This window comes from Brassica napus, chromosome C7 (assembly GCF_020379485.1).
Source record: "Brassica napus cultivar Da-Ae chromosome C7, Da-Ae, whole genome shotgun sequence".
Classification (NCBI taxonomy): Eukaryota; Viridiplantae; Streptophyta; class Magnoliopsida; order Brassicales; family Brassicaceae; genus Brassica; species Brassica napus.
The window spans coordinates 26,822,411-26,848,467 of NC_063450.1; the positions used below are offsets into that span (position 1 = coordinate 26,822,411).

At 37.3% G+C, this 26,057-nt stretch overlaps 2 protein-coding genes and 1 non-coding gene across 3 annotated transcripts; 2 read left to right on the forward strand and 1 right to left on the reverse strand.

The window, feature by feature from the left end:
- Nucleotides 1-15,555: 15,555 nt before the first annotated feature.
- On the reverse strand, nt 15,556-17,993 carry LOC106348605 (scarecrow-like protein 1). The gene is made up of 2 exons (XM_013788371.3): nt 17,714-17,993; nt 15,556-17,394 (listed from the first exon to the last, which is right to left on the reverse strand). Exon 2 carries the CDS (start codon nt 17,382-17,384, stop codon nt 15,732-15,734), a length of 1,653 nt encoding a protein of 550 aa, XP_013643825.1. The 5' UTR covers nt 17,385-17,394; nt 17,714-17,993; the 3' UTR covers nt 15,556-15,731.
- Nucleotides 17,994-19,438: 1,445 nt separating this feature from the next.
- On the forward strand, nt 19,439-19,510 carry TRNAQ-UUG. Its single transcript has one exon. It is a non-coding gene; the product is annotated as a tRNA-Gln (tRNA).
- A 2,293-nt stretch (nt 19,511-21,803) lies between these two features.
- Nucleotides 21,804-24,407, forward strand: LOC106348609 (TOM1-like protein 3). Its single transcript, XM_013788374.3, has 10 exons — nt 21,804-22,004; nt 22,138-22,284; nt 22,377-22,455; nt 22,529-22,627; nt 22,703-22,816; nt 22,887-23,041; nt 23,115-23,196; nt 23,269-23,354; nt 23,436-23,627; nt 23,702-24,407. Exons 2-10 carry the CDS (start codon nt 22,175-22,177, stop codon nt 24,249-24,251), a joined length of 1,467 nt encoding a protein of 488 aa, XP_013643828.1. The 5' UTR covers nt 21,804-22,004; nt 22,138-22,174; the 3' UTR covers nt 24,252-24,407.
- Nucleotides 24,408-26,057: the final 1,650 nt, after the last annotated feature.

Consider the following 26,057-nt stretch of genomic DNA (forward strand, 5'->3'; position numbering starts at 1 on the left):
CTTCGCGAGTTGGACTGATTCAGGGTCATCAAGACCGGTTAGCCTCAGGCGAGGGCGCTTACCGGGAAGTTCAGCAAATTGTTCTGATCAGTTTCATGTTTTGGTTTCTTTGGTGTATATCGAAATATATTATGTGAACTTCATTTTCATCTCTGATTGTTTCGACTACTACACCGTTAGCAGCTAAGAATCCAAATTTGAAACAAGGCAAGCCCGGTCCTGACCTAAAGCTCAACAAGCTAGGGCTTTAGGTGCCAAAATATATAAGCTTTAGGTGCCAAAATATATAAGCTTCAAATTTGGATTCTTAGCTGATAAAAAAAATAACAATTTTTGTATCCTCCCTCTTTTTTGTTTAATTTTATATTATTAAAAGAAATTAAAAAATCACATTAAGCGTATAAATAAAAAAATAGATTTTTTGATATGTTATATTTTGAATTTTTTAAAACGACTATAAATTACGAAAATTGTAAAAGTTCCACACTGAAAATTTTGTAATCAATGGTTTAACTTATTTTTTGTTCAATCAAGATACAAATGATCATAAATCGTCTGAATATAAAGTCTCGTTAATAAATATTCATATATATATATATATATTAATATCATTTAAATGAAATTATACACTATATAAAAATATATAAATATGGTAAATTCAAAATATGCATTGAAATTTTTTGAGATCTTAGTATTTTAATTTTGAAATTTGTTTTGAAAAATACAACATTAAAATTTTTGTGATTAACGGTTTAAATTTTTGTTACAGTAACTATAAACATGTTAATAAAATCATATGAGTAGTAAGTTTGAATAATAAATATTTATATTAAAATATACTAATATATGAATCTATGTCAATATAACTAAAGTTTAATTATATACCATATAAAGTAAATAAAATTATTGTTTTGATTTATTTACCAAAAACATGATTGGAAATAAACATAAGGTATTGGTTTTGATTTATGTGTTTACTTTATTGTATATATTTTTATGTATCAAACTATTTTTTAAATAGGTGGTTTCTAATATGTTATTTGATCCTGACAATCCCAGAAATACACTTCTTCAAATCTTAGTGATTTTTAATATTCGAAGTACTATATATAATATAATTTCATTCAGAGTAAATATTTTAGTCTTCATTTTATTCCTAAAAAGCTTTTAATGAAATTATTCCTAAAAGGTTTTTAATGAAATATCATGAAAAGATTCCAATCACGTCTATTTGAGTTTGTTCGAAGAATGAGAGATTTGATCATTCGTCTAATATTTGTTTCTCTTTAATACCCTATCTAGCTATTATAATTGTAAGAATTAGAGATTTGAAATATTTAAACAAATATTTCTTAGTTTATACATAGTTTACATATACTAGAATAGTAAAGTATTATATATATATTTTTTTATCGGTATACTCTTGCATAACTAAACCTCAAAAGCGTAGGTTAATAATATAAGTAATTTGTTTTGTTGTTTTAGAATTAGATGATTTTTAGAGCGAAATGGTGAATATATACTAGACATGCATTTATATTTCGAGTATGCACTTTTATTCTACAATAGCTTGATATATTAGATTTGAACAAAGTCTGCCGGTGATTTTTTTTCAAAAAATTTTGATTCTTAGATATCTATTTGGAATGGAAGTATTTTTCACAGATGTCCATTTTTTAAATTGACACTTATGTAATTCACCGAATTCACAAAAAAAAAATTAAAAAAGAAGCAAAACTCATATCAGTGAAACAAAAACGAGAACGAAAGCACAATTTTATAGAGGTAGAAAATGAAATCGTAAGTCAATAGTAAACAAATTGAGAGCAGAAAACCTAATCCGCTTTCGTTATTTTACAATCGATGTTGCCTATCTGATTTTGGTGATTTGTGTCGGTTCCAAATTTAATCTCTTTTTGTGCATATGACGTATTACAAATAATAAAATGAGTTGTAATACGTTAACTCTTCAACAACGATGATACATTTAAGAGACCAACATTTGTATTCGTCATTTTACAATCGATGAAGATTGTAGTATTGCAAAATGTTAAAACCATTTAATGAATAAACATTAATATAAAAAACTCACTCTGCGCATTTACGCGGATTATCATCTAGTTCATTATTATATTCAAATCCAAACGCAGAAGTCAAACACTAGTAGTTATATTATCACACCACACGGAAATCAAATTAATCTGATCCAAACGCACAAGTCAAACACACCAAATATTTTTTTTAAAAATCAAAGGCCTGATTAAGGGAGGCCTATGCTTCGGCGAAGCACGGCAGTACTCTACTGCACTCATAGGAGCCACATAATCTTCACCTTTGCACAACTTACCCTTGAGAGCCAAGCATCCTGTAAGGTCACTGAACACACTTTTGATTATAGCTCTCCGTTCAACTGACTCATCAGTACCATCAAAAGCCAATCCTTTAAGAGCTATATAGAGGACTGAACTTTTGGCCTTGAGCGGAGTCTCCTCATCAGTTTCTATAGCCACTTTTACAAACTCCAAACTGGAGACAAGAAAACAAGATTTGGGCTGATATTAAGAAGGATGGAGGATGATCATCCTCAATCAAGTGTCCGATGCTTAACACGACAAACTACACCGTTTGGGCTATTCGTATGAATATTTTACTTAAAGTTCATAAGGTGTGGGAATCGTTGAGAATGAAACAGTTGAACCTGAGAAGAACGACATGGCAACAGCATTGTTATTTCAATCCATTCCGGAGACGCTTATTCTTCAAGTCGGTGAGCTGGAGACCGCAAAACAGGTCTGGGTTGCCATTAAAACTCGTCATGTTGGAGCTGAACGAGTTAGAGAGGCGCGCCTACAAACCCTAATGACTGATTTTGATAGACTGAAGATGAAGGAAACCGACACCATTGATGAGTTCGTCGGCAAGTTATCGGAAATCTCATCCAAATCAGCCGAGGAATCTAAGCTCGTCAAGAAGTTCCTCAAAAGCCTACCAAGAAAGAAATACATCCACATAGTTGCATCTCTTGAACAACTCCTAGACCTAAAAACAACAACGTTTGAAGACATCATTAGTCGTTTGAAGAATTATGAAGAGCGTGTATGGGAGGAAGAAGATGACAGTCAAGAGAATCAAAGTAAACTCATGTATGCAAACATGGAGAATCAATCGAACATAGAGAACTATAGTGGCTACAGAGGAAGAGGTCGTGGAGGAAGATACCAAAACCGAGGAAGAGGATGTGGGAGATCGTATTGGGAACCGCTGGATATGTCCAAAATCACATGTTTTCGATGCGATAAGAATGGACACTTCGCATCAGTTTGTCTTGATCGCCTACTCAAGCTGCAAGAAACAACGGAAAATAAAGAGGAAGAGACACATGAGGCCGACGGCTTATTGATGCATGAGATTGTGTATCTCAATGAGAAGAATGTACAGCCAAAGGAGATTGAATCAGGAAATAATGGAGATCGTATATGGTATCTCGGTGACGGAGCTTCAAATCATATGACGGAAATTGAAGTTACTTCAATGAGATTGATGAAACTATCACTGGAAAAGTACGGTTTGGAGATGATTCAAGGATATACATAAAAGGCAAAGGAGCTATATTATTTATAACTCAAAACAGAGAGAAAAAGGTTCTAGCACACGTGTACTTCATCCTAGACCTCAAGAGTTACACCATCAGTCTCGGGCAAGCAACGGAATCGGGATGCGATGTCAGAATGAGAGATAACTATCTTACTCTACATGACAAGTCTGGAAACTTAATAGTCAAAGCAAGTAGAGCTAGAAATCGACTTTACAAGGTGATCAAGGAGATAGACGAATCGAGGTGTCTTCAACTTCAGATTCAAAGCGATTCGGGAAAGCTACATGCCAGGCTAGGACACATTGGGTTCAACGTAATGAAGGTGATGATAGGAAAATACTTGGTCTCAGGACTTCGTAAGATCAAACTCGAGAAAGAAACATGTAGTTCATGCCTCCTTAGGAAGCAAACAAGAGCACCGTTTCCGAAAGCAACAACCTATCGTGCAAGAAAGTTACTTGAACTCATACACGGAGATCTCTGCGGGCCAATTTCACCACCCACTGCTGGAAAGAAACGATATATGTTGGGGTCAAAAACGGTTACGACGAAGTTAACATTCAAGAACGTCCGAAGAAGAAAACGAAAAAAAACCTTCTTCGACAAATACTTTTTCGGAACAGATTCTTCCTTACGAAAAGCTTTGCGGAGGAAACACGAGACATCGGACAAAAGCTCAAAAAAGGTCGCTACGCAGCGACCAAACGCGTGTTCCCCTCGATCGCTACGTAGCGACCGAGCTCGAGGCAAAGCCCGGTCGCTACGTAGCGACCGAGCTCGAGCCAAAGCTCGGTCGCTACATAGCGACCGAGCTCGAGCCGAAGCTCGGTCGCTACGTAACGTCGATACGACATTAGTCCATGCATTCTCGTCTACCCTTCGATGCTATCTCTCGAAGACCGTAGCAAACCCATTTCACGTTCCGCGCCATTCTAAGTTATCGATCAAACTTTACCGTAAAAACCGCGGAAAGTTCGTTCTTTATCGAAAGAAGCCGTAATAAACGCTTCGAGTCAGAAGACGGCCCAAAGGGACCTAAGACATGACTCGAAGCCCACCTTACGATTTCTTAACCAACAGCCCGTAAGCCGCATGACGGTTTACGCTTGGTTCGCAAGGAAAGATAAATGTCAAGTTTCCGCGGAAAAATACGAAATTTTGAAGATAATTACGAAAAACGGAAAAAATGGAATATCTCCATTTTTATGCTATGGCGGCTTAAGGGCAGAAGAGGAAAAGCGTAAACCGACCTAGGAGCCAGTATATAAGGAGTCCTAGGCGAGAGGCATAGAGAGAGACTTTTTCAGAGAAAACTTAGCACTTAGAGCGATTTAGGCATATTTCCATTTTTGTTATTCGAGCTACGACTCAACTAGGTTATTGCCGTCTTAGGGTTTAGAACTAGGAATCTCGCCGACAGCTCTCGAAGCCCAGGCTCTTACCTTGTTGTAACGCTCAAACGCGAATTCGGAATAAGATCTACTTTGCTCTCTTTTCGATTTCTTATACTTTATCGTTGTCATTCTTGTGTTCTGATTGCTTGGTGTTTGGTATTAGCAGATATCCGGGACCTCTGAGAAATTAGGATTTTCCTAGTTTCCTTATTTAAATGGAAATCGACAGTGCGAATTTCGGTTCCCACAGTTTGGCGCTAGAAGGAGGGGGTACGGATCAATCTAACCCGCAAAAGCCACTCAACGATCAGGAACGATATGCAAGACTCAACGTGCGCGAACGTCATCTCGTTCAAGGGGGGAGCAACGGTCGATCGAGCCAAACCTCGAAACGATCTCCTTGTTATCGAACTGACGATCCGAGATATCGACGTCGCTAGGGTGCTAATCGACACCGAAAGTTCGGCCGATATCATCTTCAAAAATACTCTCGAGAAAATGGGGATCGATCAATCAGAAATCATGAAATACCCTAGCCCACTACTGGGACTTTCGGGAGAAACGACCATGGCCTACGGGTCGATTAATCTCGCAGTCAAAGCCGGAACCGTGACAAGAGTTAGAGAGTTTCTAATCGTTGACCGTCCCGCATCTTACAACGTTATCATGGGAACGCCATGCGTGCCATCCCATCAACGTACCATCTTTGCCTCAAGTTTCCAACCCCTAACGGAGTCGAGGTAATATGGGAAAACCCAAGAGTATCACAGGTGTGTTACGCCGCAGAACAAAAATGAAAAAGACCAGACCTCGAGACCACTCCTAGAAAAACAGAAAAAAAGGTCTCCAACCAGGATTCGCGAAGTCAAGATTCAGCTGAACTCTTCTGGCAGTCTCGTAACATCACGGCCCTAGAGGAAAAACGCGAACCAACTTGCGAACCTGTGGTCACAGTCTGTCTCGACGAAGCATCTCCGGAACAATGCGTCGAGATCGGTCGATCGATTAGTAGAAGCAACATATCGATCGATTAGTAGAAGCAACGGCGGGAAACAAACTTCTGTCTTTCATGGACGCCTTCTCAGGTTACAACCAAATTATGATGAACCCTAACGATCGCGAGAAGACTGCGTTCATTACCGATCGCAAAACCTATTTCTACAGGGTAATGCCTTTCAGCCTCAAAAATGCTGGCACAACTTACCAACGACTCGTGAACTGTATGTTCTCTAAACAACTCGGTAAAATGATGGAGGTTTATATCGACGACATGCTCGTCAAATCCCTCCAAGCAAAGGATCACGTATCACATCTCGAGGAATGTTTCGCGCAGTTAAATTCCCATAACATGAATCTCAACCCGACAAAATGCAGGTTTGCCGTGGCATCAGGGGAATTCCTCGGCTACCTAGTCACATTCCGCGGCATCGAAGCTAATCCAAAACATAACAACGCACTGATCGAGATGGCTTCACCGAAGAATAAGCGGGAAGTCTAAAGGCTGACCGGTAGAGTCGCGGCACTTAACTGGTTTATTTCACGATCAACAGACAAGTGCCTGCCCTTCTACGATGTCTTACGGAGAAATAAAAAATTCGAATGGTCGGAAAAATGTGAAAACCCGTGGAGGGAGAACCTTTGTTCTTGTACATCGCTGTATCGGCAACAGTTGTGAGCGGCGTGCTGATCAGGGAAGAACGCGGCAAACAGAAACCTATTTTCTATATAAGCAAAACCTTGCTGGATGCCGAATCTAGATACCCGCTAATGAAAAAATTAGCATGCGCGGTCGTAACATCGGCCCGAAAACTAAGACCATATTTCCGATCCCACACGATCGTCGTCCTCACGACTTTTCCCCTACGGGCGATTCTACATAGCCCTAGTCAATCGGGCCGTTTGGCCAAATGGGCGGTCGAATTGAGCGAGTACGATATCGAGTACCGACCGAGAACAAGCGGCCGCTACCGAGGCTGCGAAGCAAGCCATATGGTTACAGGAGATCTTAGAAGAAGTTACAGAGAAGCCATGGAACAAGGTAGTGAAACGACTAGACAACAAGTCCGCTATTGCATTGACAAAAAATTCAGTGTTCCATGGACGAAGCAAGCATATTCACAAACGCTACCACTTCATTCGAGAGTGCATTGAAAACGATCAGGTTGATGTTCAACATATACCGGGGAGTGAGCAATAGACAGACATTTTGACTAAAGCACTTAGAAGAATCAAGTTCAAAGAGATGAGAGATCTTGTTGGGATAGAAGATGTTAACTTCGAGTTGAAGGGGGAAAATGTTGTAGATAATCTTGAAGTCAACTTAGGAAATAAGTTACACTAATCCATATCAAGTTAGGAAAAAGAAAATAGGTTTTACGAATGTGTTTAGGAACTTTATCTCTATATAAGAAGATGGTGAGGTGTGCCATGAACTTATGAGTTTTAGAGATTGTGTTTGAGTGCTTGAGTTTTGAGTGATTTTCTCAAGATAATAAAGAGAGTGATTCTTTATTGTGTGATCATATACAACCTTTAAAACTTATATGTACCCTGAGAAAAAAAAACTGAATGTTAGCACTTGTCAAGAGATCTATCGAAATATAAACTAGTTTTATACCTGAATCAAATTGTAACGATGAAGACCAAGTTTGCCGTAGCACTTAACCTTCCAACCAAGGGGATAATTATAGTTTTCAAGAAATTCGCACTCATAGGTTACCAACTGCCCAGACATAACCATTCCCGTTGGTCCTACGATACCTTCAATGTCAAAACCCTAAGAACAAAACAAAGTAAACATAAAAGCCATGAACAACGTAGATAAAAGTATGATAGGATTTGTGGATTTGGGTTCAGTCAAACTCCAAACGGGGTTCGTGTTCCACGGCCCAATAGCTTCTGAAACCTGCACGAAAGAGTCAAGCCCAAGTCTCAGCCCAAGGAAGTCACTCGAGATAATGAAACTCAGCGTTTCAGAGTGATACGCAAGTGGATGAGGTTGTTATAACAAACTCATGAGCTGGCATCGTCTTCTTAACGGAAGAGAGAGAATCCAATCGAGTTTCAGAGAACGAGAGAGAGAGAGAGAGCAGAGACTTAGCTCAAGTCGTGAGGGTGAGGATCGAAGGAGTTGCGAAAGCGGTACACGGTTAGTCATACCATTTCGGCGGTGACTTTCCCATCTCACAGAGGAAACAGCTAGTTGGCTATTCGATCTCTATCTCGTATACTGTTGTATAGATCCATTGTTGTTGTGTGATCTTGTAATCTCGAATTGAAATCTGATAGTGAAGCAGTTGAGGGATTCTGATTCCCTCCCCAGTGAGTAGATCAGCGAACACCGGGTGAACAATCCTCTTGTGTTAATCTATTGTTTTCATAGATTTCTCGAACCTGAAACGAAGTTGAAACCTAATCAGTTACTCAAATTAAGCAAGATTGAAACCTAGAAATTGATCTTAAAACTCTACAAGTGGTATCAGAGCACAAGGTTGGGTGCTAAGTCTAGAGTAAGATCAAATCTGATAAGAAAAGGGAGAGAGAGCTCTTATCTGTGATTGCGGCTTTTGCTTTCACGTTGTGGTTGAGATTATCTTGCTTGTGTTGTTGTGGCTGTTGCGGTTACGTCTTCTGTGTGCAGTGAATCTCGAAATCTTTGCTACTCAGGATGGAACGAACTCATGGAAAGTTCGAGATGGATAAGTTTGATGGAAAGGGAGACTTCGGGATGTGGAAGTATAAGATGATGGCTCAGCTTGAGATTCAAGGTCTTCTGGCGGTGATTCAAGACGACTTTGTTGTTACCGCAGCTTCAGAAAAACAAGAAGAAGGTGAGAAACCAAAAGTAGATCAGAAGAAGTCTGATAAAGACTTACGAGTCAGAAGTTTACTTTGTACCTGCTTGAGTGATTCAATCTTGAGAAAGATCATGCACGAGCAGACTGCTCTTGGCATGTGGAAGTCACTGGAGAAGTTGTATCAGCTCAAGTCTCTTCCTAACAGGATATATCTAAAGCGACAGTTCTCCTGTTACAAAATGGAAGAAGACAAGTCAATAGAAGAGAATGTGGACGAGTTCTTAAAATTGATAGCTGGTCTAGAGAGTCTGAAAGTTACCATAACAGATGAAGATCAAGCTATACAGTTGCTCTCTGGTCTCCCTGCTGCGTATGAGCAACTGGTTCACACTCTTCAGTATGGTACGGGTAGAGACACACACACTGTCTCAGAAGTTGTTACCTCAGCATATTCAAAAGAAGCAGAGCTTAGACAAAAGGGATTACTTAATAAAAAGAAGTCTACTTCTGAAGGGTTATATGTCAAAGCAAGAGGTAGATCATCTAAGCGATCAGATAATGGTAACAACAAGAAGTACAACAGATCAAAGAGCCAAAGTGATAGATCAAAGTCCAGAGGCAGATCAAATAAGGCAAAGAAGGGAACTTGTTTCTCATGTAGCAAAGAAGGTCACTGGAAACGAGACTCCTAACAGAGCTCAAAGAACAAATGGTGAACAAGAAGTGAACACAGCAACTGAAATAAGACAACCTCTAGTTCTTACAGCGAGTACACATGATTCAAGAAAAGAGTGGGTTCTAGATTCATGATGCACATTTCACATAACACCAGACAAGAGCGTCTTATTTGATCTACAAGAAGGAGATGGAAGTCAAGTTCTTATGGTGAACAACACGCAATGTAAAGTAAAAGGCATTGGTAAAATCAGAATCATTAATGAAGACGGTACAGAAGTGATTCTCAAGGATGTTCGCTATATGCCAGAAATGAGCATAAACTTAATTTCTTATGGAATGTTAGAGAAATCAGGATGTAACTATCAAGGTGGAGATTTCACTATAACATTCTATAAAGATGGACAGAAGGTGATCTCAGGCAAATATGAGAATGGGTTGTACTATTTACAAGGAACCGTGTCTCGTGGAGAATCAAATATCAGTGAGTCTGCTGATATGAAGACTAAAGTTTGACATTCTCGTTTGGGTCACATGAGTGCTAAGAACATGGAGCTGCTTGTAAAAGAAGGACTTATACCAAAGACTGAAGTGGGTAAACTAGAGTTTTGTGAGAGTTGCGTTCTTGGAAAATCACACAAGCAAAGTTTTCCTAAAGCTAAGCATACAAGTAAAGGCATCCTAGAGTATGTCATTCAGATCTTTGGGGCTCACCGTCAACTTCGGGAAGTCTGGGAGGTTGCAACTATTTCATAAGTTTCATTGATGATTTCTCTAAAAAGGTGTGGGTTTACTTTCTACAAGCTAAGGATGAAGCATTCTCTAAGTTCAAAGAGTGGAAAGAAGCAGTTGAAAGTCACACAGAGAAAAGGATCAAATGTCTACGTAATGACAATGGTTTGGAATATTGCAACAATCAGTTTGATGAGTTGTGAAGGAAATCTGGAATTAAAATACATCGCACTTGTACTTACACTCCTCAACAAAATGGGGTTTCAGAACGTATGAACCGCACCATTATGGATAAAGTGAGAATTATGCTTGCGGAAACTGGATTAGGTCAAAAGTTTTGGGCAGAAGCTACTTCTACTGCAGTGTATCTGATAAACATGACTCCAAATTCAACCTTAGACTTCAATATACCAGAGGAAGTTTGGTCAGGGACCAAGCCTGATTTATCACACTTGAGAAGGTTTGGTTGCACAGCCTACGTTCATGTTACTCAAGAGAAAACTAAGCCTAGAGCCGTAAAAGGAGTTTCGTGAGTTATCCGTTTGGGGTTAAAGGTTACAGAGTGTGGATTCCAGAAGAGCTTAAGTGTACTACAAGCAGGAACGTTGTGTTCAGAGAAGATGAACTCTACAAAGATGAGCAAGCAAATAAATGAACAGATGAAAAGAATGAATCAGTTAAAACAAACAAGCAAACTAAAGATTCTAAGAAGAAGGTTTCATTCATTCCCAGTCTGATACGTGGACCTAGTGGTCCTAACTATGAACATGGAGAAACATCTGATCCTGGAAATACGACAGTATCTCAACAAGAATCAGATTATTCAGGAAGTTCAAGTGAATCAGAAAGTGATGATGAAACAGAAGGTTTGACGTTTGTTGATGACACTGAATCGACAAGTTCTATTGATAACTACATGCTTGCTAGAGACCATGTTCGAAGACAGAATGTGAGGCCTCCATCGAGATATGAAGATGCAAATTTGGTTGCTTATGCTTTAGCAGTGGCAGACGACATTGAAAAAGAAGAACCTAAATCTTTTGAAGAAGCTAAAAAGAGTAAAGATTGGAAGCACTGGAATAATGCAGCTGACGAAGAGATGGATTCTCTAAACCGAAATCACACTTGGGACTTAATAGAAAGGCCAAAGGGTCAAAAGACCGTAGGCTGCAAGTGGATTTTCAAGTATAAGCCTGGTATCCCTGGAGTTGAATTTTGTCGACATATGGGCAGGCTAGTTGCAAAGGGATTCTCGCAGAAGGAAGGAATTGACTACAACGAAATCTTTTCACCAGTGGTCAAGCTCAATAAGACTGATGCTTTCAATTGTGGTGAATAGAGATTATAAATTGGAACAGTTGGATGTCAAGACTGCGTTTTTACATGGAAACCTAGATGAGAAGATTCTAATGGATCAACCTGAAGGCTATGTGAAACCAGGTGATGAGAACAAGGTGTGTCTTCTAAGGAAATCACTATATGGTCTACAGCATCTCCTAGACAGTGGAATCTTCGGTTTGACACATTTATGAAGAAGGAGAAGTTTCTACAGAGTGATTACAATTCATGTGTCTATATGAGGAACGTGAATACTCCAAAGGCTATCTATCTACTTTTGTACGTTGATGATATGCTGGTAGCTTCAGGAGATAAAGACGGAGATTCAGATTATGAAAGATAGTTTGAGCAGAGAATTTGAAATGAAAGATTTCGGAAGAGCTTCCAGAATTCTTGGAATGGACATTGTCCGAGACAGAAAGAAAGGAACACTTGTACTATCTCAGAAAGCCTACATTGAGAAAGTTCTAAAGAGTTTTGGAATGGAAGATTCTAAGCCAGTCACAACTCCATTGGCGACTCAATTCAAGTTGAAGAGTCTAACCAAGGCAGAGGCATTAGAACAAGCTACTAAGATGGAAGGAGTTCCTTACGCGAGTGCTATGGGGAGCCTAATGTATGCCATGATAGGCTCCCAACCAGACTTAGCTCACGCAGTGGGAGTTGTGAGTAGATTCATGTCCAAACCAGGAATGGATCACTGGCTGGCAGTTAAATAGATTCTTAAATACTTGAAGGGTGAATCTAAAACCAGTTTAACGTTTGTTAAAAGTTCAGTGTGTTCAATTGAAGGTTTTTCAGATTCAGATTACTCAGCTGATTTGGACAGACGGTGTTCAGTTACTGGCTACGTGTTTAAAGTTTGGGGTAATACAGTTTCGGGGAGATCAAATTTACAGTCAGTTGTAGCTTTATCGACTACTGAGGCAGAGTATATGGCACTCTCCATAGCAACCAAAGAGGCAGTTTGGTTAAAAGCTATATGTGAAGAACTAGGTCTACAAATAGGCACTGTCAAGATGCATTGTGATTCACAGAGTGCCCTAGCTCTAGCAAAGAACATAGTAAATTCACGAAAGAACTAAACATGTTGCAAACAAGTATCACTTCATCCGTGATATTGTTGCTCAGGGTGATATAGTTCTACAAAAGATACACACAAGCAAGAATCCTCCTGATTTCCTAACTAAAGTGTTACCTGGTCCGAAGTTCAGACTTTGCTCTGAGCTGGTGAACTTGTTCTGAAGCAAGAAGCGGCTTCGGGTAACGATGTGTCTCCGTTGTTGGTTACCTCGCAAAACAAAAGGAGAAAGTGAGGTTAGATAACATATACAAATCATTGAATGTTATCAAATTTTATTGTTCTCAAACCAACATGAAGACCAAAGAAGAATTCGTTACTCGAGTATTGGAAGCGAGGTGGAGTTCTCTGGGTTTGTTCAGTTTCAGGTGGAGTCTCTTCGGGTTTCCTGAAAAAAAGAGAGATCAGAATTAGAAAGGGTTTCTAAAGTCAACTTCAGTTCATCAGAAGAATTTTTCAGAGTTTCATCGGAAAAGAGAAGATTCGGAGAGAAAACTTATATGTTTCTTTCGGTGGTGAAGAAAGGTTGAAACTTTGGTGACAGTGAGTTGGTTTTCTTGAGTTCTGGTTCAGATCTGGTACATGCAAAGTCAGTCGAGGTTCGTCGGTTCATCTTCTCAGTCATGCAGAGTGTTTTTGATCAGGAGGTGTGTTGGGTTCTTCGAGGATCTGCAAGAACAGACAGAGAAAGATCAGTCGGAGGAAAATCCAAAGAAGAGTTAATTTTTCTGGAAGGAAAAATAACAGGAAGAAGAAAGAAGAGATACAGAGAGTACCTTGTTGTTATGGGTTCTCAGGCATTGAAGGAGCTTCGTAGAATCTCCAAGAGCTTTCCGGCGATGCGAAAAGGCGGAGGCGAAAAATCGCCTTAGAGAGAAGGGAGAGAGACAAAGAGGCTAGGGTTTCGCAGATAGAGAGAGACAGCACTTTGGTGTTATGTCTCAAAGGTGGAGATTGTGGATTTGGGTTCAGTCAAACTCCAAACGGGCTTCATGTTCCACGGCCCAATAGCTTCCGAAACCTGCACGAAAGAGTCAAGCCCAAGTCTCAGTCCAAGGAAGTCACTCGAGATAATGAAACACAGCGTTTCAGAGTGATACGCAAGTGGATGAGGTTGTTATAACAAACTAATGAGCTGGCATCGTCTTCTTAACGTAAGAGAGAGAATTCAATCGAGTTTCAGAGAACGAGAGAGAGAGAGTGAGCAGAGACTTAGCTCAAGTCGCGAGGGTGAGGATCGAAGGAGTTGCGAAAGCGGTACACGGTTAGTCATACCATTCCGGCGGTGACTTTCCGATCTCACAGAGGAAACGGCTAGTGAGCTATTCGATCTCTATCTCGTATACTGTTGTATAGATCCATTGTTGTTGTGTGATCTTGTAATCTCGAATTGAACTCTGATAGTGAAGCAGTTGAGGGATTCCGATTCCCTCCCCGGTGAGTAGATCAGCGAACACAGCGAACACCGGGTGAACAATCCTCTTGCGTTGATCTATTGTTTTTCATAGATTTCTCGAACCTGAAACGAAGTTGAAACCTAATCAGTTACTCAAATTAAGCAAGATTGAAACCTAGAAATTGATCTTAAAACTCTACAGGATTCACAAAGGCACGAAAGTATTAGATTAGATTATATTCAATTCAGTTCATGGGATAATGATAACACAGATTGAAGAAGATGAAAGAACTAAATACCTGGGATTCATTCACACGAAGTCAGTACGCATCCAAAGCACGGTAATACTCCTTCTTGTTGTTGTCGACCCCAAAAGACGCCATTATCTTCTTCGTCAAGTTATGGATCAATATTTAGGGCAGCCACGGTATATGTTTTTTTTCTTTTTCCAAAAACTCTAAAAATTAATACTCTATAAATTAATAAACACGGAATTTTTCTAGTTCCAAGTTGGACCGGTGTAAAATAATTCGATAAAATAATAAAATAATAATATTTAGAAAATTCATAGCTAAATATATAGTCTCAATGAAATCATAAATTAATAATTATAATATATATATATATATATATATATAATTTTTTATATACATAAATAAAGCATTTTATAATTTATTAATCTTCAAAATGAATTGTATCTTTAACTTTTATTTTTTTCTATTTCAGTATTTTGGTGTTACTTTATCAAATTATATATAAGAACTCATTTGTATATTTCCATATCTTTTCAACATACATAAAATGTATCAAATAATCTCATAAAAATAGATGAAATTCTAATCTAAAAAGTTTTAACTAATATATAATATTATGAAATGAAATATTCTTCATTATTTTAAATAAAAAATACTTTTTAAAAATAAATCTAAAGTATAGATTTTCTTTAAATGAATAACTCTATAAATTAAGTCCAAACATTATTAATTTATTGAGTTTTTAATGTATATTGGTTTAGGTTATTTATATATCCAGTTGAACTCAACTTATTTGCTTATTTTACTCCCAGAAAAAAAAAACTTATTTACTTTTTCTTGTTTTTTTCCTTTAATCTGAAGCTTTTTAACAATATGCCAAAAAAACATTAAAATTTTAGTTGTATGGCGCCGTAATTTAAAATATTAATTGTATGGTGCCGTAAAAAAGGTTTAATTGTATGATAAGAAATTAAAACTTGTATACACGTGTGTTAACATTATGTTAAAATCTGTTATTTTTGTTAATGTTTGATTGAATGGTAAGAGATGTAACAAATACAACCGCGTATATATAGCTAGAGAGCATTACGGCTGCATGTTTGATCTTCTAGGTCGAGCAAGGAAGCTACAGATTTTATATAACACATGCATCTGAAACTGATCATGCGGGGAAACATAGCTGAGCCCTTGGAGAATTCCTTGCAATTTCTAAACTATCAGAAGAAGTTACAATAGATTCTTGATCATGAGCCACCTTTGATTAAGATTTATATTCACGGAAACAAAGTCTACTTGTAAACAAAACTCTACTTTTATATAAAGAGAGGTGAAAACAAATAGCGTTAGCTAGGTTAGCTTCTCGGAATCAATAATACATAGAGATGACTTCTTGACTAGTTACAATATAACCAAAGATTAAAAATAAAACATAAACATTGTTTTTATTGAACATATGTTACTAATCTTTTTCACCTCCAAGCTGAAGCAACGATTAAACTCTTATCCTCCCAGCAAAAAAGGAGCTCACCCATCTCCTCTTTAACCTTGTACTTACTGCAATACTCTTCCTTAATGAGGCTCTGTATGCTCCTCGTCACTCTAGAACTCATTGGCCTCGAACTGAAACCCGCCATCATCATCCTCGCTCTCCATTTCCCAGCAACCTCGTATCTCTCAATCCGCTCTTCTCCTTCGCAAGCAACAACGTTGACAATGTCTCTAGCGAGACACTGCCTCTCCACGTTCATCCTCTCTTGGCTCTCTCTCGGGAGCGTCACGTCGAGAGACTCGAAAACCGCAGAGTAGTACTCGTAAGCCTCCATGAACCTCGGGAAGAAAGGGGAAGTGTTTGTGTTCACGTCTTGCTCAACGACTGTCACTAGCTTCGGGTTCAACCCTTTGACCATGTGTAGCAGCTCGTCGCGCTGGTTAACTATCGTGACGCTCTCGTCAGGCATGTGGTGAAGCTGAAACGCGAAGTTGACGATCAAAGCCTCTCCTGGTTTGCAACCGAGCGTAGATGGAGAGACGATTAAAGAAGTCTTGGACGCTACTGCTTTGAACTTGAAGGAGACTCCATGGTCTTTCGCAAGCTGCTCGAGTCTTAGGCCTATGATTCTCAACCCTCCTACTGATCTTTGGACTGATTCAGGGTCATCGATACCGGTTAGCCTCAGGCGAGGGCCCTTACCGGGAAGCTCAGCAATGGTTCTGATCAGCGTCATGTATTGGTTTCCTTGGTTTATATCGAAATCTATTATGTGCACTTCTTTTTCATCTCTGATTGATTCCACTATTGCGCCGTTAGCAGCTAATAATCCGAATTTGAAGCAAGGGCATGCCTCGAAGAGGACTTGCATAGCAGCTAGCCTCTCGTCAGAAGGAGGCTCTTTGCATTTCAATGCTCTGTAGAGGAACGTCCCTGAAGCAGCCATTCTTGCGGCTAGACCTTCGACCATGTAAGCTGCTATTCTCTGAGAAGGGTCTCCTTGGATTGAAACTATCTGTCTCAGCTCGTTTAGCATTGACAATGCTTCCTCTGATTTGCCTTCTGATAAGGCACGGGCACAAGAGATCAGGATCTGCTTTGGAGTTTTTGCTTGTGAGACCACTTCTTTGGTACTACTTGCTTGAGAGTTGGAATCAGCAGATGAGGAGTCTTTGCTTGAATGGTTTTGGTAAGACCATTCGTTGTCAATCTCCATCAGGTGATCTAGTCCCTCCATGATATCATCATCTTCATCGCTGAGAAGGGCTCTTTCAAGCTCTTGAATCTTTGATCTCATTTGTTCATCATCAAACTCCATGGAGGATCCAAGAACCGGTCTAGACTGATAAGGAGACGAGTCCAAAGAGCCAAATGAGCTAACCGAGGCCGCCCCACAGGCAACAGGATGTTGTTCTGTTGGAGAATCAAGAAAGTAGCTTTGGCTTGGGTAAGAATTATCATGAGTCAGGCAAGTGTTCTTGGACCTGTCTGGATCAAAGATTTCAACAGAAGCACCACCGCCACTGTTGTAACCATTCTCATTCGGCGAGTAAAGCTTCGGGTTCCTATATGCTGCAGCGGATGGCTCAGCTGACCTCACCAGTGACATAACTCTCGCAGTTTGTTCCACCATCCAACTTCAACTACAATATATATCACACACAGAAGAAAACATCAAGCCACTGAAATTCTAACAATTAAAATGTTGAATCAACCAACATATCATTCTTAAAGATCAAGCCTTTGTTACTAATCCATCATCATAGATAAACCAACACATGGAGTTTTATGATCCAAAAACTAATAGTTATCAATATTCCCAACTCAAATCATGTAAAGTTTATTCCTTTTGATACCTATGCAATCCTCAAGACCATAACTGATAAACCACTTGCAGAACAAGTTAGCAAGAATCTAAAGATGTGTACTCAAATCTGAAACCAAAAAGAAAAAGTCAATTACCAGGAGAGGTTCAAGAGCAGAAGGGTCTTCGATTCTTGAGATTTGAGAAAGATGAAGTCTGATATAAACGTCGTAAAAGCCAAAGGGAGAAAGAAAAAGTCTTAAAGGTTTGAACTTTAAGGGTCGTCTCTCTACTGGTCTATACAGAAGAAGACAGAAATGATAAAAAAGGAACCGCCTTGTACTGGTTTTTCTCTGTGACTGTCGCCTTTGTTTTAAGATGCGTTCAACGAACGACTCGTGTGGTGTTTGGAAGTTTTAGTTGAAAAGAAATATGGAATTATTGTTTTCTTGTAATGAAATTACTGTTAAATAGATTAAATATCTCACTGGAAAGATAATTAGCGGTTACGTGTCCATTTTGGTTTGATTTCTGTTGACCAAAGTTACTGTCACTCGGTTTGTTTGTTTTTTTGGTAATATTGGATTTTCTGATACTTTTGTTTCGGAAATGAGAGGAAAAAATCTGACCGCTGGATATGGATGAGAACTATGACGAAGGTGCCTACTACAGTTTCCACTTTCCACTAATTGATGGAGTATTTGATTTAAAAAATAAAATATTCACGATTTCATGCTGTTGTTAGTGCTGTTTAAGCGTGTTGATTTTGTTGAAAATATTCAAACGCTCTTTTTTTCTTTGTCAAACTTTGATCAAGTACTTTTGTAAACTTAGTGTTACCAGAAACTATACTATATTGATTCAAATTTCAAAGCTAGTAGAACATTGTGTTATATGTATACTAAAAGGTTTAAGTTATGTTATTTGTGAAATCTCTAGTAAATAACTCTATTGAACGCATACAAGTAATGATCGTTAATCAATGTGTCAACAATCTAATCTCAGTTGGTTCATTTTTTTTTACAACGGAAATAATTGTTTATTTTAAAATATGGTGAAACAACAGGAATAATCAATGTGTAGACGAATTTACTTCGCTAATTTCACACTCAAACGTGTATATTTCACCAAATGTCTCAATTACTTAGCATTTGACAATGACTCTTTATCAACCTTATCCTCGCAAATCGCAATACCCTTGTTAGGAAGTCTTCTCTCTTCTCTCTCTCTCTCAAGTTCCACTCTTATCCACTACGCAACTTCTATTTCTATTTGATAACAAAAACGGCTTAGTTTCAAAACAAAAAAAAATTGAACCTTGACTTTCAATTTTTGAACAAGCCCTCCTACTAGATCATCTCTTGAAACACCAGCCAAACCTTGTCTCCCAAATCCGATGATGCGCGAACTCTCATTGTACAAATCTCCATCTGCGTCCTCATCCCGAGTCAAATCAGAGCCATTATACGGATATAATTGCTAAGGGACAGAGTGTTACTGTTGACTTTGGTTTGTGTCCAAAACATGAAATCTGAGATTGACATACCAAGCTGTTAAGTGTTAAGCAGTGTTCATTAATGAACCCTCTTACGTAAAAAATATACCTTAGGTGAATTATTGTTGCTAGTATCCACAGTCAACAAGATAAAAGCTTGTTTTTAAAAGAAAATAAGAATCATGTAACGAATAAAAACTATATTTTAAAGATCAATTAAATTTTGGAAAGTAGTAAAATCGAAGCTTCAAATTAAAATAGGCGTTCATTTCAATTTTGTTCTGGTTGTTTGCAAGTGATTGTAAGGAAGTCGGTCATTTGCTAGTGTCTGAAAATTGTGTGACATATGTTCATTTGTTTTACTTAGATATTATCAGTTCAACAAAATGGTTCTATGGTGTAGTGGTTAGCACTCTGGACTTTGAATCCAGCGACCTGGGTTCGACTCCCGGTAGGACCTTTCTTTTTTCATTGTCTAGCTCAATTTTACATGCATTATTGAAGTCCCAGTTAACGACACATTCTAGTATGCTCCTCAAAAATTGTACGATTCTAAGATAATTGCATTTGCATCCATGATCCATCTTACTCACCAAAGAAATTTTACAATCTGATGATCTTTTTTTTTGATCAAAACAGTCTTATGATCTCTAGTAATGTACCTTTTTAAGAGTAATTTTACCTTGAACACTAAATAGTCACAAAGAGTTCTTACAGAACATAGCAGTCACAGCAAAAGAAACCTTTCCTAGCTAGATGCCTATTTTCCTAATGCTGAGTTTGACAATGTAAATAGTCCTCAATAAGAAGCCTATTACATGATACATCATTACCCATACATAAGAATGAGATTATCTTCACATTTCCTCTAGATTTAGACATGAAAAACCAGGAGGACAATCTTGGAGTAGTTTCTCTACTAATTCCTTTTAACTAAGTTCGTTCTCCTCTGGATTCTTTGGCTTAACATCGTATACATCGTTAAACAACTCTTTTCACTTAGAGCATCTCCAAAAAGTCTTCAAACTCTCAAATTTTGAAGTTTTTGGCTCTCCAAAAGACCCTCAAATTCTCAAATTTTGAGGACATGAACAGTGAAACCTCAAATTTGTGGTTTTACTATTCAGACCCTCAAAATACTATTCACTTTTCAGTTTAGTCTCTATAATTTGTAACTTACGTATAATTGTACTAATACTATTTTTCTTATCACTTTAGTCCTTATAAATATATTTCACTTAAGTATTCAAATAAATCTTATATATATATATTATTAATACATAAAATTATAAATATATAAATAAAATAAAAACTAATAAAAATAATATTATTTAACATAGAATAATCATTTCTCACATAAATTATATTACATTGCTCAATATATTACAAATTAAAGATTAAAAATGCAAGCAAAAATATTTTACAAGAGAGATTACACACATAAATATTACACATATAGAATCCATACACTGATATTAATAATCAGGTAGATTTGGTCCCGAGAGCTTCCAAGATCACCAAAACATTGTCCATAAAAATTTGACGTAGTAGGAGGTTGTTGTTGCTATTTCCTTTTCTGTATGATTCTTGCTTGTTCAGATCGTATAAACTCTCGTGTATTACTATCATCGACGGAGCTTAAAGTCGTTAGTAATATTTTATTTTCTTGGTCCATCTCTTTAAGAGCTAATTTTATCCCAAAATGGTCAACCATTGGCCAAACCATAAGCGATCTCCAAGGTCCAAAGAAAAAGTTATTTGCAGCAAGACAAGAAGCATGTCAGAAAGATGTTGAACGAGCTTTCGGAGTTTTACAAGCAAAATTTGCAATCGTAGCGGGATCATTATGTTACTGGAAGAAAGAGGTATTGCATGATATAATGACAACATGCATTATAATGCATAACATGATAATTGAAGATGAACGTGATATCAACGCACCGGTAAGAGATGCAAGACCGGCATCACAAGCAACCGTTGAAATGGCAATAAATGAAAGTACTCGATTTCAAGAGTTTTTAACTCGTAATCTTCAGATAAAAAATCAAAAGACTCATTTTTTTTATTTCGAAATGGGTTAATTGATCATATATGGGAACACTATGGAAATAACAATAGTGAGTAATTTGTATTTTTATTTTTATGAATTAATGTGAGTTTTATATTATTATGTTATGTATTTCTGTGTTATAATAAATTGCATTTATAAATATTTTGTTTCATATTTTTAAAATGTATGTATTATTTATTTATATAAATTTTATTAGTTATAAATAATTTATATTAAAGTTTAAGACTAAGATGCAAATTACATAAAATTTCAAAAATAAATTTGAAGTTTTTTCTTGGAACATTCTACCCTCAGACCTTCATTCTGAGGATTCTCCACCCTTAAAATGACACCCTCAAAATGAGGTTCTTTATTGGAGATGGTCTTACCCATCACAAAGGATCGAAACTTAATTTTCATTACTGTAGTCATCAAAAGCCTAAAACTAATAAATCTACAACATCTTTGCCTTAAAAGAAACGTGTTTTGTTGTTAACTTTTTTTTTTTTGAAGTTGGTTCATGGAGGAAAAGTCAACATCGATATCGAATTGAGATTCAGAATTTATGAATTTTATTTTGGTGTATTAGTTGCTAATGATCATTACTTTCGACCTAAACTTTATTATATTCAAGTACAAATTAATGGAAATAAAAATCATAATTTCTGTCACCGCCCGTTACTTTATCCTATTAAGACAAAAGCCAAACACACAAAAAAGTTTGCATCTTGCAAAAGAAAAAATAATAATAATAGAACAAAGAAGAAGAAGAAGTCGCAATTTGATTAATGGACGGCTAAGGTTTGACGATGACCTGATTACCATCACACTAAACTCCGATCGTGCTCTCTAACACAAAAGCTTTGATCTTTCTCCAAGAATTGTTTTTATCTCCACAGACAAGGTAAAATCTCGCGATTAGATTGCTTTCTTCTCAAGATTTCACTTGATCTGGTCTGATTACAAGTGAATTGTGATTTCATGTGAACTGGCTTGTTCTGTCTTAATGAAGTTTATGTAATTGATGTTATCTTTAGGATCTGATTTTGAAAGATCGAGATCTGTCGGCAAAAAATGGCGAATAACGCGGCGGCTTGTGCGGAAAGGGCAACAAATGATATGCTGATTGGTCCTGATTGGGCTATCAACATCGAACTCTGTGACATTATCAACTTGGATCCTAGGTAACAACATCCTTTGATCTCACAACATTGTTAAGGATCTTAAACATCACATTGGGTTACTTACTACTAGCTACCTTGTTTTGTTTCTGTAGTCAAGCAAAAGAAGCAGTGAAGGTGCTTAAGAAACGGTTAGCAAGTAAAAACTCCAAAGTGCAGATTCTTGCTCTTTATGTAAGTCCTTTCTTTTGATACACTGCCTTTTGGTTTGGTTCAGTTTATTGTACTGATCTTTGCATTGCTTCAGGCATTGGAAACTCTCAGTAAGAACTGTGGAGAGAGCGTGTTCCAGCTTATCGTGGACCGTGGTATTTTGCCTGATATGGTCAAAATAGTGAAGAAAAAGGTTTTTACTTTACCATCACTCATTTGAATTATATTTATCAAAGTCACTTACCCTGGAAGTCTACTACTTATGCAGCCAGATCTGAGTGTAAGGGAGAAGATACTTAGTTTATTAGATACATGGCAAGAAGCTTTTGGTGGGAGCGGTGGAAGGTTTCCTCAGTATTACAATGCTTATAATGAACTCAGGGTATTTATAGCTTCACCCTTTTATGTATTTGATGGATCAAATATTTGATAGCATGTTTTGAAAAATTTAGTCTGCTGGAGTTGAGTTCCCACCTCGAACGGAGAGCAGTGTACCCTTCTTTACTCCACCTCAGACTCAGCCCATTATTGCTCAAGCCGCTGCTGCGTCAGATGAAGATGCTGCTATTCAGGCCTCTTTGCAAAGTGATGATGCTTCTGCACTCAGGTACTCTCTCTTGTTTGATAGACATTAACATCCATATTCTGTGTCTCAATCATGTTTGTTTTTGTTCTGCCAGTGTGGAAGAGATTCAAAGCGCTCAGGGATCAGTTGATATTTTGACGGACATGCTTGGTGCTCTTGATCCAAGCCATCCTGAGGTAGGGGTCTTCACATTGATTAGCTTCTGTGTCTCTGTTGTTAAAGATTCACTGTTGTTGATGTTGTGACAGGGTTTAAAGGAAGAACTTATAGTTGATTTGGTAGAGCAATGCCGCACTTATCAAAGACGTGTGATGACTCTGGTCAACACTACATCGTAAGGCTTCATTCGTTTTGTTCCTCACCCTACTGTTCCTTGTTGATGGTAAGAGAGAGAGACTCCTTTTCTTTTTTGCAGAGATGAGGAGCTTCTGTGTCAAGGATTAGCATTAAACGATAACTTGCAGCGTGTTCTTCAGCAACATGATGATAAGGCGAAGGGAAACTCTGTTCCTCCTGCAACAGCTCCCTCTCCAATACCGCTTGTTAGCATCAACCATGACGACGATGATGATGAGTCAGATGATGATTTTGCTCAGCTATCCCACAGGTAAATCCTTTTGCTCATTTCAGTTGAACCCCTAAGACTTGGACTGTGAAAATAAATCGAACTCATGTCTGCAGGTCGAAAAGAGAGAGTGCACGAGTGAGTTTCAACCCTGTCCTTCCTCCTCCTCCACCTACAATGAGGCCAGTACACGTTGAATCTGGTGGTTCTATGGACTTCCTCAGTGGTGATGTCTACAAACCTCAAGCAACCTCAGAGAGTTTAAAGCCTTCCCATTCATCAGATCGAGACTCTTCTGCTCCTATCTTCGATGAGCCAGCTCCTAGGAGCAAATCCCCTGAGCAGTTACCTCGTGCTCCATGGGATCCTGAAGGAACCAGGGTTTTTTCACCACCAATGTCTGTTAGAACCAAGCATAATAATAATGTTCCTCAACACTTGAGCAGTGGCTCTGATTCCTCTTATGAGGATCTTGTGGGAAAGTCCCGGAATCTCTCTCTGAATCCAACCGCCTCTGCTGCTGCTGCTGCTGCTGCTGCTGCTGCTGCTGCTACACCACCAAAGAAAGATGATAAGCCAGAGGATATCCTTTTCAAAGACTTGGTTGACTTTGCTAAAAACAGGAAATCATCTTCTTCTTCTTCTTCTTCCTCCAAACCCTTTTGAGGCAGAGCTCCCAGTTGTTGCTTTAGTAATAATAAATACTCCTTTTTACCATTCTTTTCTCTTCATTTGTGTTATTGTTTTCTTTGATTGATGAACATGGAGGCGTGAACACTTTGTTTCTTTTTCTTTCAAATAAAAAGTTAATATATAGAGACCTTTTATTGTACAGAAACCTCATAATATATTGGTAAATCGTTTGTTAATACAGTTTCTCTGTAAATAGTACAATGATTCTGAAGTTTCTCTGCTTCTTTGGATGCATTAGACGCTGAGGAGTTCCCAAGTAGGATAATCTTTGAAGCTGAGATTTGTTGCTTTCACTAAAGTTTAAAGAGTTTAATATAGCATCTTATAACCATAGAAATAGCAGAACATTTGTATACATAACAAAGTGAATCTTCCGAAACAGGCTAACTTTCTTTGTAATGATACGTACATGATGACGTTTTGTGTAAATGAATATTGCTAGATAACATCAGAAAAGTCAATTTGCTATGTTTTTTTTTTGTATCCGTCGTGTGAATACTCGAGATTCTTTTATTATTCTATAGTAAGCATCAAGTTTCTCAACTCTTACTTGTCTACTTTGTTACTTAATTAACATCGAAATTGCACTGCATATCATATATTCTACGTTGTCCACTTGTCATTATCATGTTATTAGGTTAATCTATAAGTTCGTGAGCTTTTAACTAAATCCCAATAGTTTTAGCCACCATCAGGCATTGTTAATTGTTAACGTTAGTCATAGACTCTTTTTTTTTTTTTTTTTGTATTTGATCTCAAAATGTATATTATTTATTTGTCACGTTTGACACACCTTTTGTTGGAAATTTTGTCAAATAGTATTTTTTTTTTTTTAGCTAACACCGTTTTCTTCACTTGACCAAAAAGTCAACTTGGCTCACGAAAGTGCCCCACAAGTTCATCATGAGATGTTGCACTTTTAGATGCACATGTGATGTATAATTGATTCAGATTTATTTTCTATAAACCAAGAGATATCTAAGTGAAACTATTGTTTACATAATTTGATATCTAAGTGAAACCATTGTTTACATAATTCGATGCATAAGTGAAACTATTGATTTTAAAGTGTGAACAAAGTTTGAATTGTACTTTTTGCAATTGTTGATAATTTCGTTTTATTGGATTTAGTTGTGCCTTATGAACTTAATTTTTTACTGATTTTAATGAAACAACTTAACCTATTTAATTTTAATAGTTTTGTTTCTCTTCTTCTTTAGTTTTTTTTGTTCTTCTTAAGATGAAAATGTACAAGATATGCTTGAAAAGTGATAAATGAGTGATTAAGATGGTGTTTATTTTTTCATATAGATATTTTATCTCAATAATATTAATCTGTTAGATACTTCTTGTTACGACTATATTCTTTATTTTTCAATATGATTATTGAGAAATTTAACTCTTACTTATATTGATTTAATTTTTCTTTTTGATAATTTTGTTTCATTGGATTCAGTTGCACCTTATGAAGGATGAACCTTAATCTTAAATCATATTTTAAAGAAACAAATTATCCTACTTAATTTAATAGTTTCATATATAACTTTTCTTTATTGGAGCTTTGATTTTCTCTGTTATTAGTTGAAAATATAAAAAACTATGCTTGATAAGTGGATAAACAAGTGATTGAAGAAGACATGTCTTTTTCATATGGATATTATTGTCCAATAATGCTAATTTGTTATATTCTTTTGATTATGACTATATTCTTTATTTTTCCAATATGGTTGTTGAGCAAATTAACTCGTATTCATATCAATTTAGGTTATTTTTTTGTAG